The 19,414-nt window shown below is 33.4% G+C and overlaps 1 protein-coding gene across 1 annotated transcript in view; it reads right to left on the bottom strand.

The window, feature by feature from the left end:
• Positions 1–400: 400 nt before the first annotated feature.
• The window catches only part of Elk (Eag-like K[+] channel), a 28,579-nt gene continuing 9,565 nt past the window's right edge, over positions 401–19,414 (bottom strand). The window contains 15 exon segments of the mRNA XM_029317246.2: positions 401–5,074; positions 5,783–6,167; positions 6,755–6,926; positions 7,736–7,887; positions 8,231–8,493; positions 8,675–8,924; positions 9,120–9,319; positions 9,706–9,885; positions 10,534–10,747; positions 11,299–11,462; positions 13,506–13,620; positions 13,622–13,735; positions 14,164–14,291; positions 15,154–15,285; positions 16,468–16,701. Of these exon segments, the coding sequence (XP_029173079.1) occupies positions 4,872–5,074; positions 5,783–6,167; positions 6,755–6,926; positions 7,736–7,887; positions 8,231–8,493; positions 8,675–8,924; positions 9,120–9,319; positions 9,706–9,885; positions 10,534–10,747; positions 11,299–11,462; positions 13,506–13,620; positions 13,622–13,735; positions 14,164–14,291; positions 15,154–15,285; positions 16,468–16,701 (2,906 nt within the window). The 3' untranslated portion in view covers positions 401–4,871.

The raw sequence follows: 19,414 nt of genomic DNA, 5'->3' as shown, positions 1-19,414 counted from the left end.
TTCGTCCGTCGCTGGAGCGCGCAGCATCCGTGGACCAGCGCCTCGCCGATGGAGTAATTGACAGATTGTCAAGACGCTAGGTGTTTTCGCGAAAGTATTTACCTATATACGGTCTCGAACGAGACAAGTTTTACGACGACTTTTTTTGTGTATCTCTCGTCTTAAATTAATTTACATCATCAGCTTATATCTAATTTACACCTTTTTCGCAATTATAATGCAACGTTTAACAGTCAATAAACTTATTCTATATCTTTCATAATTTAATAGGATAATTTTTCTTTTAGGAAAAAAATTTCTATAAATCAATTAATTATAGATTAATACAAGATACATTAGCAGAAATTAATCATTTTAAAAGAAAAACTTCCCAAAAAATGTAAAATATATTTAGACAATGTTACTTATATATAATTAGTTTTTATTTATTATTTTTCAGAACCCATATTTGTTGAACAAAGAATATACCACTTATATAGACACTTACAATAAGTTATATAGACACCTACAAGTGTTTAAAAATATTTACAAAGGTTTAGATATATATTTTTATGAAGGATTAACGCGCGTTCATAAAGAAATATCTGTTCTCTTTCTTTCTCTCTCTCTTTCTCTCTCGCATTTCCTGTTTTATTTCCGTTTCACGTCCTTCGCTCTTGGCGAATCATTTTTAGAGATCGCTTCGCTTCGCTACGCGTTCACCTGCTCTGTCAGATATTTATCATCGTGAAAAAAATAAACTTTTATTTTAAGGCCGTCATTTCGAGTATCCTAACTAGTTCAGTTGACAAATGTACAATGAGAAACATGATTGCGTAGAGCTCGAGTTTGGACAATTTCTCAAATTCCTGATTCTTTTTTTACACATGAATCCGTGGCTTATATTTCTTTTTATCATATGCGCAGCATATGTATGTACACACGTATCGAATATTTCTGGATTAAACCCTTACAGCATAGCTTGCCAAATGTATTGGCAAGCCGACATTTTATAAAAATTTATATTTCTTCTTAAGATTTCTCTCTCATTGCATCCGTTCCGCAATACAGCTATCTCAATCTCGATATTATTTCAATAAAATCTGTCATATTATTGCCGATAAAAACGTTAAGTTCTATATATTTATTTTTTTTTTAAGAGGTAGAATAGCAAGAATATACTACAATATTTATTCTTATATTGTTAACATACTTGTTTTGTAAGTGCAACCTTTTACGATAGAAAGGTAACTACGCAGTAAGGAATTAACGTAAACAGCATTGTCAGATAATTAATTTGTCTCCTTACACGCTCGAAAGCCAGAGTTGGTCGAAGATACTCTCAAGGATATTATAAAGAGGTCCTTAATTTCGAGTGGATAATTAGGAAGAGAATTGTTTTATTATATTTGTGCTTATTGACCTTATTACGATAAAATCTGGGAGGATTATGCTATTTCCTTCGCAGTATTCTGTGTAGGAGTGTAAATAGTGATAGAATTAGTGAAAAATATGTGTGTGTATGTGTGTGTGTGTGTGTGTGTGTGTGTGTGTGTGTGTGTGTGTGTGTGTGTATCGGATAATGTTTATAATACACTTAGCGTCTGAATTATAATGCGAAGAGCATAGAAACACAGTATAACAAAATATATGAAATATTTATAAAACAGCTCCTTCCAACGATATTTGTGAAAATATCTTATATGTATCTCATAATGACAATACCGGATAAAAATTTCAAAGTAATTCTCCATGTTCCTTTTCGATATTTCAAATTATTGATCTCTTTCTTTCGCGATAATAAATAAAAAACCAATAAATATCTATTTTCAATATTAAAGTCGATATTAGATATCTCAGTAGGATTATTGAAACAATTGACGGCAACATTTTAATATTTTATTCGCTCTCGGTTGTAGCATTTTTTCACAAATAACGACGGAAGTGTTCGAATGAACGTAGTCGTGCATGGCCAAAGCCGTGCCTTATCACATATTTTCAACGTCGTTCTCCCTAAATATATGTATATATACATGTCTGATTTTTTAAAATCTTAAAGTATTTATATGTTATTAGATATAGATTCTCGTGTCGCACACAGCTTGTGTAATTGGACATACATTACCGATCAAGATATAGACTCGAAGCTATTTTATGTCGTGTAATCGCGCCACGTCGCTCACTAATCACCATCATCTTTCACACGACAGCGTTATCGTTATTATTATTATTATAATAATTATTATTATTATTATATATATCTACTTAATATATTATACGAATATATTATACGAATATCTTCTAGATTGGACGTCGATAGTGTACATTGAAATTTGCTGTGCATTATTGCTACCCTAATTCTCTGGATAAACGACTCGTGATTCGTGATATTTTATGGAAACTATACCTCGCGTGATGGAGCCGCGCGAAGCTTCTGGCCTCATTTACGGAGACGTGCAGCTTAACTGCGGTTAAAGCGAAGACCGATTTATTTTTTTTAAGCTGCGCATTTGTACGAGCTGGAATTAAAAATTTATGCGCGCGCAACTATATACCTCTATAAAATTAGACGCGTTATTTAACGTTTGGTAGAAAACGCTAGAATATTTGTTACACCGGTTTGTGTAACGGCGTATGCGAAATAAATGTAAATGTCGGATTTTTTCGAAGCATATACGCGTTGTTCATGCACGTTCGTAGCTGCATAATATATAATCCCATCAGAGTATAGAGTTACGTGTATTAAAATGACGTAAGCGAGAATTTATTTTATTCAAGGTAAGATTTGCGGAAAATATATATATATATTTTATCGGAAATGAAAAAGTCGACAGATATATATATATATATATATAGTCATGTATTATCCTGTTTGGCAGTGAGAAAAATGCCTAAGGACAATATATGAATTATAAGTCATTTAACTCTTGAATGCATCACGTTTCAATCAAATTTTTCTTTAAGCAGAAAATAGTGGTTTAATATGCTAGAATTATCATTAATCTGTTCTGATTATATATATACTCTGGCTGAGAAGTTGAAAATATCCAACATTACACATACGGAGCTACATAACAGCATTATATTTCACTTGTAGTAGTCTAACTTTCATTGTAAAATTTAACAAATTCAATCATTATCGATTATTTTACTTATAGCAATGAAACGGCGACTATTAATCATGAGAAAAATTAATTGCGCATATTGATTTGCACTTGTTTTCAAGACTTACCACCATCAATCAATATCGTGCCAATAAAAAAAATTTCTCGAGAATGTATTTACGGATACGTGTGAAAATTATATTTTCAGAAAATACATTTGCAGAAAACTCTTTTTTATTTGCACGGTGTTGATTGATTGTGAGTCTTGAAAGTCAAATCAATATGCGCGTTTAAAATTAATTTTTCTTATGATCAATAATTGCCGTTTTATCGCCAATTTATATAATCGATAATGCTTGAGTTTGTTAGATTTGAATGTCACGATATAATTTTAAATTTAAATTGAGATTTTTCAAATCGGTACGCAATTTAATGTACATGATTATTATTTTGCGACTAGATTTTATCGTTGATATATTTCTTTTTTTTTATAATAAAAGAGCGATTTGGTTGATATAAACGTTCATTTGCAGCATAGAAATAACAGCGGAGGCACGATCGGAACTTCAGTTGAAAAATCGTCGTAGTAAAATCCAGCTGCGATGTCAAAGCGTTAACATATACTAATTGGAAATGCAAGATTTAATCGAAATCCTTCGATTGTATCTCGAGTATCAGCAAGTATTTGCCTGATATTTTAATACAATCTTATTATTATACATATGATTTGCCTGAGAGATACGAGGCAGACAATTAGTTCTATGTACTTCTATAAAAAAGATAGAGAATTGCATCAGATTTTCTTTAGTAAGATGTGTATATTTATATTTTTATATCATAAGAATATTAAAAATTTTGATATTTGCAAAAATATTTCTATTCAAATATTTAATTTATTAATCATCGACCGTAATAAATGAAAGGATACGACGATTAAACTATATCTAAATGAGATATCATTGCACTAATTGGATATTGATATGCTTGTATTCATATAATGTAGTAATTAGAAAAAAACTATAATCTATTCCGTTTTTTTACATAAAATTAGAATATTACAAGTTTTTAATTTGCTGATATGTGCGTATTTTTGTATATCGCGTCAGTCTTAATTGATCTCAGTTTATGGTGAAAGAAAGCGAATGATGCATTCAAGAGTTAAGAATTATTTAGCGAGATATCATGGATTAACGTCAACGAGCAAAGGAAATATAAACGTCAATTGACGAGTAATCCAGTGTCACGTAAACGAACGATTGTTTATGTTACGATGTGTGGGCCTGAATTTGCATATGCAATACATTAGCGCCCGTAGTTTGAAATACGAGATTTTCCAATCGATATTGTGCCATCGGTTATATAATTCCGTTTTGGAATGCGTATTATTATGCTTCGCGCGGGTCAATGTCGAGTTTGATTTTGTCAAAAATTATTCCGATTTTGCGTTTTCAAATTTATTAGAATTATTTGTTGCAATAAATGTTCAACAATTTGTACCAACGATGTAATTGATCTGCCAATTAAATTCAACGCCTCAATAATGCCTTTAGCATGAATTAATATTTGCGTTATTCTCGGATCGATTAATTTACAGATTTATTATGTTTTTTTAAATCGAAATTTTTTAAACATTTTATCACAATGCGCAAGATATCATTATCATTTTACTAATAAAAATAAAATATAATAGACTTACGAATTTGCCAGGCATTCCTTCGATCTGTTTTCCTTTCTTTCACTCGCCATGGATAAATACATTTTTGTACGAGCTCGGAATAATTAATCAGCTCAGCTATCGAACGGATTAAACTTCAATGAGCGTGACTCCGGAAGACGTCGCAACGCCTGATATAACGACGCGTTGTCAGCGTCGCCGGCGCTAAAGCGATGCCACAGTTTGTTGTCGGGATCCCAGGTTGAATTGGGTGGCCTATACACTCGAGGAATGTGCGGAGCATCACGATTAATTCCAAAAACGTAGCTGTCATTTCCTGAAATCGGTTGAAATTTATCGCATCAGCGTTCGGCGACGACGAAAATTCCCGCAAAATCTCGAATATAGTAGATACGGAACAGAGATTGTGGGCTCGATTGTTTACTACAATTGGAAAAATTTGAGAAACTGTGAAAAATTTATATTATCCTATATACTTATATTATATATTATATTTATATTCAAAATGTATAGTATATGAAGGGATATCCCGTCAGGAAGTTATAGAGTGAAAGGTCTTCCCTTTACGAGGTTTCCCTTCGGAAGTTCAAGTCCACTATCGTGCAACTCCTTACGAAGGTGCTTGTAAAATGAATACACGAACGGATACGCAACCTCCCCCGCAACGAGATACATATCTGTGTTCCCATAAAAAAAAATGTATCTCTTCGCAATACGGAAAAACTCAAGGGAGTATTTTCTCCTGAAAAGAAAATTCCTTTCGCGAAAAGGTTGAGACATATATATCACGGAATCGTATACGTGTGAACGAATATCTTTCCCTTCCTATATATGAATATTTTTAGGAATCATTTTTTTCTTCCATGTACGCCTTGTTAAAAAAAAAAAACCGTCTCTCTTTTAAAGAGAAAGTTTTCGTGGATTAATTATTTTAAATAAATCCCTAGCTGCGCCTCTTCGAATTCTGCTCTACGCCCACAACATTAACATGCGAATTCTTTCCTGGATATTGCGACGTGATTACCTGCCGTCAGAGATCGCGAAGGCGATTGCTGCGGGGAACTCGCCAAGGGTGATAAGGGTTCGTAGGGTGGCGGCGGAGGCGAGGATGGGGATGGCGTAGGCGACGGCGGAGGCAGCCTCAAGATAACGTTTGGATCCAGACCAAGAGCTTTCAGAGCTCTGCGGGGGTTCGCCCGCACCCAGGTCTCGAATAAGTCGACCGGCCAATCCGTCTGCGTCGACACGTCGATCAATCTCACCGGCGGATTCCAACAAATAGCATCCGGGGGATGAGACGAGCTCCTGGCGAGGACCCCGCTGCCGCGGCTTGCCGCCGGAGTCGGCAAATTCGGATTACTCTGGGGCGAGCAGGCGAGCATCTGCAAAGCTTGAATGGCGTTGCGTACCTGTCGATCCACAATACGCATCATTTAAATCTCGCAGCTGAGTCTTCCTGAGAGTTTCTAGCTCTCTCTCTGTTTCTCCCTTAGATAACACAATTTTATATGTGAGAGGTAACTTTTACTCAAACCCAAAAGAAGACAGCAATCTTATCATTGCGATAAATTCCTTTTGACAGTTGAAAGTATGAATAATGTATTTAATTTTGGACGGAATAAAAATGTTTCTTTAGCACGTTACTTATAGTATAATAAATAATTTTTAATATAATTTTAATTTAAAGTTTTTTAAAATAATTAATTTTTTAAAAAAGTTTAAAATTATGTTGAAAAAAAATAATGGTATATTTTTTTTTCTCATGCTTTGCTTTCTTGAATCATATAATTCAGAAATTACATTATTACAACTCAAGTGGAGTGGAATTAGAAATTTGAATAAATTTTTCCGAGTCAATTATTTTAAATTTATTCGTAGACTTAAATGTCTCGGAAGGGATTGAGAAGCATCGGTAGCTGTCGAGTAAATGCAAAACAATTTCGCATTCCGCGTTTACGCCGGAAAGTAACGCATATAATGCTAGATATCTGTGTACCTCACAACTGAGCGTCGCAACATCTTGATGCAATGTGGAAAACTGATTATCTAGTCTCTCGACTGATCCTCGAATGTGCTCTTCCACAGACTCCTGCGCGATCACCTGCGCTGCTCTTCCTCCTCGCACCAGGACACCCCTTCCTGCTCGTCTCCCATCTCTATAATCCTCCCTGATATACCAAACGAAATTAACTTTGTTCATTATTGTACAAATATCCGATTCGAAATATTGAAAGCGTTTAAAATGGCATTGAGATAGCGGCGTGAGAATTCCAAAAGTAAGGAACTTCGAAAGTGGATTAAATTCCGCTACAATTTATCGAGACGGCCGATATCTGAAAAGTCTGAATTGAGAGAACACGACTTTGGGATATTTCACAGTTCTCCGAGCGGAAAATCGTGTTATCCTGTAAGTCAGGATTTCTTTCTTTGGAAAAGGTATAAATAAATTGCGAACGCGCAATTCCTACGTTCTGCAATTCCAGTTTTTTTTTTCGCCTCGTTTATACCTCGTTTTTTATCTTGCATTTAAATGCTACTCAATCAAAATTGTTTCAAACTAAAATAGAAAAATAAATGAAATATTTTTTGGGAAAATGTTAGATGAATATGTTACAGTATAAGTATGTCAAAAAGAAGACTTAATATATATATACTGTTCCTTTTTCGAAAAAATAGGCTGATGCAAGAAAAAATATTTAGCCAGAAAAACAAAAAAAATTAACTTTTTTCTTCTCTAGATTAACTTTTTTCACTCTCACGTTTATCCATTATTTCAAGCTTTTTACTTTTCAATCCTCTGCTGTCGCTTACTTAATGTACTTTTCCTTTTTTAGCATTTTCATATTTTATAAAAGAATTCTCGTTCTCTCTTTATATGTATATATATATATATATATATATATATATATATATATATATATATACGCACAATACGATTTTGATACATTTTTCTTATTTTTTAGGCAAAGAATTTTACCTGAACTTGGCATGTCGTGGACTCGAAGATGTATGGAGTGGTGATTTGTTCGGTGGCGATAAGGGAGAAGTTTCGCTCTCCTCGACTGCGTTCTCGTCATCCTCGCTGATGGAGGGCAGTGTCAATGACGGGCCGTTCACATCGGATTCCTGCTAAAATTCAGGCGACAAGACGACTGGTAAATTCAACGGTCAATTAGAATTTAGTTTGATAATCTTCGTCAAGAGCAATAGTTCCATATATGTTACTCTTTTAATATATAAATATCAAAAAGCCATTTTTCCATTTATTTCATATGTAAATATAAGCACAACTCTTTTTCTTCTATATAAAATATAAAAGAAAAAATAAATAATATTTATTCAAACATGCAAAAGCGTTTTTCTCTAAATGAACTCTTTGTTTAATTCTCTCTTCGTCTCTAATAAGTGATACGCAATATCTGTTGTCTTCAGCAGCTCTTAATCTTTTTTATGAAAAGATGGAGCTAATTACCTCTGCCTCGTATCCCTCGCGCAAATTATATGTAAGATCGTGTTGTATATCATGCGCAAACTCGTGCTGATACTCGGGATACAGTCGAAGAACCTCAACTAAGCCCTGCATGTGTATGCACGTTAAATCACAATATGTTAACGCTTTGACGTCGCAGCTGGATTTTACTACAACGTCAACTGAACCAGTTCCAGTCGTGCCTCCGCCATTATTTCCATGTTGCAAATGAACATTTATATCGCAACCCACCAAATCGCCCTTTCCTTTGATAAAAAAAAAACGAATATATCAGTGATAAAATTTGTTCGCAAAATAATTAAAAACATTTTAATTTTAATTTGTAATTATATCATGTAAAATTTGTCAAATTCAACGTATATCAATAATTTGAATAAACCGATTAACTTTAAAGAAAAATTAATTGTATTAAACACTATGATTTACCTAAAATTGCCACCACCATGTCATTTTGCACAACCTCCATGGATCCGTTACACAGATAATAGATGTATGAAAGTGCATCGCCTTTGTGAATGAGAAATTCGCCGGGGGCGCAAAAGTTGTTTCTAATATGGAGCGAGAGTAGCTTTAAACATCCCTGAGAGGCGGTTTCAAATATCGGTAAACTTAAAATCTCACGATGAAGATGCATCGAAACATCTCCTCGCAACTCCTCGGGAAATTGTTTAAGAGTCTGCACAAGAATTATTTTGTTTTGTGATAATAAGCAATCGCAAGTTTTATATTATATATACCTTTCATAACAGTACATAACAGTAATATACATTATATAATGTATCTTTTAAAATTTATTCCAATATAGATTATAACATTTTAATTAAGATCTGATTAAAATCGAAAAAGATAAAAAAAGGCAACGTGATTTTACCTCGTGTATATCAATACCGTGATTTAGCGACCACATAGTCTGAAAGTAATCCTGCATTCGCTGTTTGAGCTCTTCCGGGATCTGATGTAAGACCAGAAAATCTTTAAGATCTCGTAACTTGGTTTGATACAGGGATCTTCTAGAGTACATTCTTTGAATGATTGCAGTAACGTTACCGAATACTACGGCATGCATAAGAGCTGCAACGCACAAATACGCACAATATAACGCGATATAGTTAAATATAATTTAACATTCATGAAATAATACGAGCGATTAATTTTTTATAGGATTCTACATGGATTTGCAATAAATAATTTTTTATTACTGACATGCCGTTAACTGGGTCTATTTTTTACCTTTTTTTTAAAGGTAAGTTTTTAGAAATTATATATATAATTTAATATTCATGAAATAATACGAGCGATTTCGCATGTGTCACAGAGATATCGGAAAATGAGATAATCTTTAATTAATTGACATATATGGCGAAATTTATAATACTCTGTTATCAATACGTCAATATATTGCAAATAAATAACGTGTATATATTAAATTTTATTATATTAAGAACACAAAAACTTACCTCCAATCAACATCGTGCAAATAGAAAAGAATTTTTCCGAGAATGTATTTGCCGAAACATTTCCGAATCCTACGGAAGTTAAACTACTACAAGTAAAATATAATGCTGTTATATAGCTCTCTGTATGCGTAACGTTTTGTACAGATATTTTCAACCTCTCAGCCAGAGTATGTAACCACCCTAGAACAGATTAATGACAATTTCAACATAATTTAATTTCTAATATGATTTTGTTGAAAAACTCATTTCTATATTATTTATCAAGTATTCACTAACATAATACATTTATATAACATAAAAGCATTATTTTGTTGTGTAAAAATTCTTATACTCTTCTATTATATTTTTTTATACAAAATAAAATTCTATAATTTTATTTTTTTTTTAAGAATTTATTTTTTCTATTTCTATTTTTGTTAGGAAACGTAATTCTTCCTTAGAAAGTTTTCTCAACTATCGAGAAACAATCCCCGCACAAATCTTATGCATGAGCTTTTGCGTCGATAGTATTTTCTATGGTTACAATTCTACTCGCGCGATTCTATGCCGGATGTATAGATATAGTTTCTTAAGATAGCGGATGATATGGTGCAATTCTTATAGGTCACGAAAGCCACCTTCTGATTTATATTTCCAATATCTATATAAAATATAGATACATGCTTATCTTCGAAGGTCAACTAATTATTTTTATGTTCACGTATCAGTATATGCTATTACATTTTCTCGTAAAAATTATATGACTCTCCATAAAATGTCGTGTACTATACATATAATTTTGCAATTATTTTCAATAATATAATACCAAAGTTGTTCTAAAAAACTTACCTAAATCCCAATCTTTATCGTTTCGCAATCTCTCCTTCTCGGCGATGACATACCAGACACAAGCTAACCAATGCGCGACCAGAATGAAAAAAAGCATAAGCATTGTTAATATTACCGCACTGTATTGCGAATATCTATCCATCTTTTGTAATAGACGCGCGAGTCTCAGTAATCGTGTGAGTTTTACTAAATGGATGTTACTGTGTGCTGTATCCTGTAACAAAAAGCGATAAAGAAAACATGTGTAATAGTCGAGAAACCTTACGTTAGAATTAATGTTTCATTAGGATCTAATAATGAATTCTGATATACATATAAGATACCGATTAAAGAAACCTGATAAATTCTGACATAAGATATCGATTTTCTATTAGATGGGTGAAATTAATTAGTTCAGCCTCTCTTCGGGTCCATGCCTGGCGGAAATTCAGAATTAGTAATTACCGCAAAACTATATACATACGATATTAGGATGCGTATAATACATATTGACAGATTTCTCTCCATGCTCCTCCTAAAGTCAAATAATTCGATTTACGTCTTAACGCCGGCATTTCTTTTTTTGACTTTATTTATAAGCATCATTATTAAAACAAGGATAAAATTAAAGATTGAAAAGCACTATAAAGTTATGAAACCAATCTCTCGGGGAAGATTGCGAATTAAATTTTACAGTAGAACTCACTATCCTTAAAGTCTACTTTCTGCAAGAAGTTAATGGGCTAGTCCATAAATCTATTTGTAAGCAGATGAAGATATACCAACCTCGCCGCTGTAAACGTCTGAAGCATAGAGAAAATCAAACGGCAATGCTGCTACAAGATCAACAACAAACCAGCCTTTCACGTAGTTCACGGCGATGCTTTTGCTATTGCTGACGACTTCGCCCTTTCTACTCACGTACGTTGTTCTAAAGTTAAAAAGGATATCTGTGGAAGAATAACGGAGTATATACATTCGCGATAAAAAACACAATCTTTCGAAATGATCGAAATCATTTAGAATTTAGAAAAGCAAGAGATAAATGTATGACTAATGCCATATCTTACTACTGCATGACTCGAATACAGCAAAAATGCATGCGAGATGCGAAAAATTATTAGCACAAAAAGAAACAAATAAAACGGATTTATAACAAAATTTTAATTTAAGCATTTTATAATTAAATGGCATTTTTTTACATTTGAATAATTAAATACAAAAAATGTAAAGCCTTGCTGAACAAATTGTAATTATAACGTTGCAATAAGACTCTCTTCGTTTGCATGGATTATCGCTATACATCCTGTATATAAGAAAGTGTCAATTAAGCTTACTTTTTTTATCGAACAGCAGATATTGATTCCGACGCGACGTAACAATAATCGTAATTGCGAGCAAATACAAATACGGAGTCTGTGCCCCATCTAACTAAATCTCGAGCGAAGAAAGAGAGAGAGAGAGAGAAACTGGTTTTCCTGCTTGTTGTCCTGCCGAGTTTCTACTCGTGCAAACGTCAAGCAGTTGAATGAAACTTTGGCTTTGTGCGATGAATACCTTTTAATCCCGTTTGCAAATTTGATTTCAGCTATGAAATTCACGTTCCACGTCCACTTATCCTCGTAAGTAACCTCGTTTAAAAGTTGCAGACCATTGATATTTTACATATTACACCCCGATATGCGAAATATCGCTATTTACTGATCTTATATATTAATTTTAATATATTGAAATTTGTTATAGGAGATAATTTGCCATTCAAAGTATTTTATTACGTAGGTTGGGGAAAAATACGAAAAATTTATTTCAACTTATAATGCGGGCAATTTTTCACGCGGATTTTACCTAATGCGAATTTGATCTTCTCGTTTAATTTTACAACAGCGCAATTTTGTTTGACAGTTAAAAATCGATACTCAACTATAGCGAGAGTATATTGAAAACGCTTGTGTTGTTTATTTATATTGTGGAATTCATAATACAATATGTAGTATACAATATATAGTATCTGCGATTAATATTGCGGAAATGCTTACACCAACGTTCCAGGATTAATTTGCAGACTAGCTCAATATTGCGAACAATGGAAAAATATATTCAAAGGATCAGGGTCTATTGTCAAACGATTTTTCAAAGGTAAAGGCGCTTCGTTTCTTTTCGTCGTTATTAAATTCTTTTATAATTGACGTATTTCATTAACTTCCTTTTAAAAACGGTCGAGATGTAAAAGCAATAATTTTGTTCACTTGATTGACTTACGCTTAAACACGTGAGTTGCTTTCTCGGTCTAGATCTTTTTAGCAGATATTGTCACCTAATTGAAAAAATTTTACAGGAAGTACATTCGAGAGGATTTCGTTTGTCGGCAAGACAAAGGAAACGACGTCGATTGTATCTCGCGTATATCGCAATGTAAATCAATTGATACAAAGGCATTTCTAGCATTTCCGTCAGCGAGGGACTGCCGCGACAATTGAATCGAAAGCCACTGCCGTTATAATACAAGATAGGGCGAAAAAAGAGGGTGGCTGATCGCTTCTCTTGGTTTAACAAGCTCCACGTGTTGCCAATTGAATGAAGAAAAGACTTTCTCGCCATTTCCTTTCAAGTAACATTATTCTAGAAGAACGAGAGTAATCAATGTCTACTATGAGGTAAACGTATTTAGCGATCTTGATTCGTTTATTTATTTGGCATACATCTTTCCCTCTTTTATGTAATTGTGCTGATAATATATAATGTTTAATTTTATAAGACACGTATACGACAAGTTAAATTGAAAAGGATATTCAAAGTGAAAGAAATAATTAATTTCCTGAATATAACTGAATCATCCGAATAAAAGCTTTAAGATCACGTAGCCTTTTTAGATAGCGGATTCGTGAAAGTAGCGATTTCAGGGGATTTAAGCGAGAGAATCTTGGTAGGACGAATAAGGGATAAAGGTCTAAAGAGCCCGAGAGGATCGAAAATCGAAGGTAGAGGATACTCACCTATAATGAAGAGCGCTTCGACGACAACGTCACTGACCATGGTAGGCCTATCGATGTTGATGAAGCTCGCATTATAGGGAACGATTATTGCCACGTAGAAGGTCGCGATGAGGATTCAGCCAGTCCCAGCAGGACTTGAAACCACCGTAATGACTAAGAATAAATTGCGACTTTTTGATCGCCGACGTTTTGTATTCTGGTAAAGGCGGTTCAGTTGAATGCAGAAGCGTCTAGAATAACGTAATGCAGTATAAAAGGAAGTTTTTAATATCCTGACTTGTATCACATTTCTCGGCATTACACATCGAATAATAATATATTTCAAGACTTTTTTGTCTCATCATTTCATTCTTTTAAAAAAACTTTGAAAAATTGTTATTTGAACTACTTAATTTTGAATGCAAACTAACTTAGAAAATTAGCATTTATTATATAAAAAGTAAGATTGTGTGAATGCTAATTGTTATTCGAAAAAAAAAATATGATAGCAATCTCATTCGCGATTAAACATAATAATTATTTACTTCTGAAATATAACAAATACTAACAACAAATTCTGATTACTTTATCAATTAATAAATATATCGTTCATTGCAATTTGAAATTATTTTGTTTATAAAAAATAGTATGCAGTAGTAATTTAAAAAAATATACGTACATTGTTTAGCTTAATTTTGTGCTTATTGTCCTGCTTGTAATGGCCTGATAGTTGATAAAGGACGGCGCGACTTCTTCTTCTACCGTAATTGGAAGGCGGTGCCTCAGGGTCGATATTGCCATTCGAGTCTGGAATTGTAAATTGTGCCATTATTAGACCAGAGAATATGCATATAATCACGTCAAAGCGTTCTGAAAGATAAACATCACGCAAAAAATTGTAATTCGAAAAAAAGTATGTAAATATATTTCACAGAAGCGTTTCTCGATGAAAAATAATCTCTTTTCCCACATTTTTGTTATCTTAAAACGTTTGTAACTGCGTGAGATTACACAAAAAAAATACGATATATAAATTTATAAAAAGCGACAATATATAACAAATACATATTACAATATAAATAAAATTTTTGTTGCATAATAATATATCTCTCAATTGGTGAATTGTTCAGTGTTTTGTGAATATCTTGCGAGAAATTTGTTACCGATTTTATACTCTAATTAATTTTGCGACTGATTCATAAAAATTCAATTCAATCATATATAATTATATTAATGAGAATATGATAATCCAATTGAAAAAAGTCTTTCTTGATGAATACAAAATTAAGGATAAATATATAATATATTTGAATTTTAAATATATTATATATGTATATTAATATGAATAAAAATAATATACCATAAAATGAATTTTTCAGTAAAAAAAAAGGTTCAATCATTGACTGACGTTTCGGTCACAAACTTCAATCTTGCAATAGCGATTAGTGCAGCGTGTTGCGTGATCGCGGTGCTCGAAGTGTGAATCGTTAAACGGCGTTGTGTGAGAAAGACGTAAAGGGCCAAATTCCTACCCATCCTGCGATGCGAATTCGCAAACGTCGAATACGAGTCGTATATTTTGGCACGACGCATCATGAGAACGCATCATTCCTCATTTAAATCGATCCACTTGCGATTTATTTAGCAGCGAAGCATGGTTAGAACTCACCACTATCGTGCAACTCACAGAGCTGAAGGTTCTTCGTGTGCGTGATGTCTTTGTGCGAGGCCAGGAACAGAACGACGTCGCCCTTCTCGTTTTTTATCGGAACAATGTCGAGTAGGCAATCGAATGGACTTCCTGCAAACCGAGAAGAACCGTTTACCGAAAGCAAGCGAAATCCAGATGATATATAGTCGGCCATCAATTTTAGAGCAGCCGTAGGGATGATATATGATGAATTATTCGCTATTCGCTACCGAGAGCCCTTTCAATAATAACTTCTGATATTTGTATCTTAATATTGTACAACGTAACACACACGAGCGTGTATAGAAAGAACGTAGCACGAAAAAGTCACGAATTACGTCAATTTTATTTTTTAAAATCAGATCTTTTTGAAGAGATTGTGAAAAGAGCGAAAAAGAGAAATATTTATTAAATATATTTCTGTTTTTTAAAAATATAAATCACAGAAATTACACTCTGGAAAGAGAACGTTTTATTAAATGTTTCCCGGTACGATTGAATTATTACGAATGTTGTACGCGTCCGTGTGGTCTATAATAGGAATGTCGTATATAGAAGAAAATTCTCGATGCTGCCACATTCCTTTTGATTTTTTATTTGCGAGACATTTCTTTCGCATTGGCAACTGGATTTTCAATACACATTTAGAGGTCTTATTTACGTTGGCGGATGTAACACATACAATTGATTACAATATAAACGGTAGTTCAATATAATAATCTGATTTTATTAAAACAAAATTATTGTAAATAAAATATGTACGCGTACCTTTTTAATATCGAAAGTTTACGTGACAATTAATTTATATTCACGCAATCGCGCGACCAATAAAATAATTTAGTTACAGTAGCTATCATCGGAAAAATAAATAAGGTCAAAGTAATGACACAAAGTTACATCGGGGAAGGCGCATCCCGGTCAACTTTAACGTAGACTGATTTTCCTCGTTGAGCGAGAAAAAAGTGAAAAGTACCAGTGGCGCTCAGACACGAGATTACTTCATTTAGTTTTGCATGATGAGTTTTCTTTAAAAACATCTTTAATATCGTCCAAATCGACATATTCCTTCATCGTGCTTGAAATATTCTTTGCATACAGAGTACGATTATTAATGATTTTGCGACAACCTTTGCCGCAACATGCTAATCATCCTATCCATATTACATATATATAAAGTTATATAATAGTATGATAACATTCCTCTGTTAAAAATATGCTCTTCATTTCTGAATAGTAACTTCTCTCGCGTTCTATAAAATATATAAAGGATGGAAATATATATCTGAAACTCACCGTTCTTCTTGTAAAAGACAACCTCCATTTTCAATTCCGTCTTGCTCTCGAGGCTCTTGTCGATCATGGCCTTTTCTTCCTCCTTCGTTTCCGGCCCGTAAAGAAACTTGCAAGCGCAACCCTTCTGCATGATTTGCGCTCGCGCGAATCCTGTCAGCTCGCAGAATCCATCGGAGCAATAAACGATCGGATAGATCGTCGGAACCTGCGCATTTCCCAGTACAAAGTTGCTGTCTGTGAACAGAAAAAGAATTGCGATTAATCGTAATTGTATATAGTTGCACTTAAAACGATCGTAAAAATCCTTCATCAATTTTGTATAGAGAGATTTTATTACGTAACACCGAATTATATTATTTATTTGTGATATGAAAAAAAATATTGAAACGATTTAACATTTATTTACATTATTATTTCATTTCAAATAAAATCCATAAAATTCTTATCAATATTACAACGTGTATGTTGCAGAGTGTTTTTAATCTCGATCTTCCATATTCGTTTTTCGTATATCCAACATTCTTTTTTTTTATTCTGTTGCAAAATATATTTACTTACACGTTGTATAAGGCCTCATATGATGCGAAAGCGTACCTAAAAATCTGACATTTTCATCAAACGCCCCAAAGAAAAGGATGGAGCGGGATGAAGCTTTCCCCTATATAGAGCTGTATTTTTAGCCATTAACCCTTCACGGTTTAACTTCCCCCATCATTCGTGCTAATTTCCATTTTCCACGTCGTACGAGAGGGAAGCCCTCGACAATCAAATCGAACGATACGCGACGTCGTTTCCGGACTTACTTTCTCACAATCGAATCAGAATATGTCGTGCGTGAGAAAAATGTGTAATACATAATGCGCGTTCTGTCTTATTGTCAGTGAGAAAGTTTCATGCATTTTTTGCAAACTCTTATGTAAATGCGAAAAGGAAAAAAAACATGCATGTATCGGACGCCTCGCTCCTCCATTCGAGAGAAATGACATTGCGTTATTCTGCACAAGAGTCAACTCTCCGAGCTCACGCTGGTCCTGACATCCGTAGGCGTAGCAATTTCCACACGTTTCATGCGACACAAACTCGTTTTGCCGACAAAATTTATGCTCGGAAAGATGCACCAGTTTACAAAACTATGTCGCGTTCATCGGTCATCGCATTAAATTAATAAATTAAATTGCATCTCATCATCACAAGCTGTGCGCGTTTTATGTTTATTTTCGGGACTCGGTACACATAAAGTATAATGTCCGAATTCTAAGTACTTAAGCACCGCGTAGGTAGCAAAAACTCCAATATATATCGTGATAAATATCTGTTTGATACACGTAACAATTTGATATTACGGTATTGTACTCAATTATGGCATATTTTTCATTCTTGTTTTTCGTTTTATTTATCATCGTGTTGCTGAATCTCCTTATCATCTTTACGTTTTTTTTATGTTCTAGTAAATATTAATAACTCTATTAACTAACTCAATGTCATCTCGGATTAACTTTTTCATCTCTCAACGACTGGAATCGATAGTAGATTTACTAAAGACGAAAGTTGACGACAATAGGCTAAAGCTCAAGATATAATAAATGAATTTGTTTCTTTTTGATCATTTAGATTATTGAAGATAATCCAAAGAAAGAACCGAAAGGACCGAATTCATAATTAATGAAGATCTTACATAATTTAATTGCGCTTACCTTTAGCTCTTGATTCTTATTAGTTCACTTCTTATATTGAATTTTAAAAATAAAACATTGCGTGTATTTGGATATTTAACATGACGTAATTTTATTATAAATAGGAGACATGATTTGGCATGACACGAGCAGATGATGGAAAGAATATCAAGGCTAAATGTAACATTAAAAAATAACATCGCTTTTACCCTTAGATCGTTACGATGACGTCAGAGTCATTGACAAAGCTGTCGTTCAATGAGCTGGATAATCAGCTGTGCAACTGTTTGCATCATGCATTTTTTTATTGCTGTGTCATTAACATTTTGATTTTCACATATACACATTGTAGATGTTATTTTATACGTATACATTTTTTAACCATTTTTAGTTTGAATTATTTATTTCTCGCAAATATAAAATTAGAAGTGTTAATTTGAAAGTTGGTCAAATGGTAAATCGATTGCAAACTTCTAAACGATTATTAGTGCCGACAAACGAATCGCTCGGGGAAAAGTCTACCAATGTAGTTTCGTCCGATCGTTTCGAAGGTAACGTCAAATAATTACGGAGATCCCAAGGGACTTTTGAACTCCAAGTAAATTGCCACAAGTTATAGTTGGAAACGGCTCATCAAACAAAATAATTAATTACTCCGTATCGAGCAAAGCATCAATCAAATCGTTTTTCACGAGAGAAAGCTTTCGATTCGCGCATTACCAATGGATCCCGACTAACGATTTCTCTTTATCCAATTTTTTAGAGGGATTCTGTAGGATTCAAACGAGATTTTCCTAGTCTTAGCGCAATCGGATTTTTAAATGTCTCTAAAGGGATGTATCGAATAACGCAAAGCAATAAAAAAAAACGTGAGCAGCTTTTGTATTTTCGCAGAACGGGATATTTGGTTATTTAATACTTCGATAACTGGGAGCTTAAATAATCTAAAAGTTTGAAGAGTTGTCAATTTCACGTTTATAATAATAAAGAGAAATTCATTTTGCAAACAGAAATTCCAATTGATTCCGAATTGCATACGTACAATTATCTCTTTCATTACTCCATCCATTCAGTATGCACGCAATATTTCGTATTTTGTGAACTGGATTGATAAAAAGATGTGTGTCATCTATACATTTATATTATCAATTATAATACGTTCGTACTAATTATTTTGTATAATTTATAAATGGATCGTAATCTTACAAAATTTTGAAAATATACATAGTTGATTATATAAATTAAAAAAATTAAATTGAATCATTCAATAAGAT

This window comes from Nylanderia fulva, unplaced genomic scaffold (assembly GCF_048542155.1).
Source record: "Nylanderia fulva isolate GAGA-0341 unplaced genomic scaffold, ASM4854215v1 Scaffold5, whole genome shotgun sequence".
Taxonomy (NCBI): Eukaryota; Metazoa; Arthropoda; class Insecta; order Hymenoptera; family Formicidae; genus Nylanderia; species Nylanderia fulva.
This window is presented reverse-complemented; position numbering and strand designations above follow the sequence as displayed.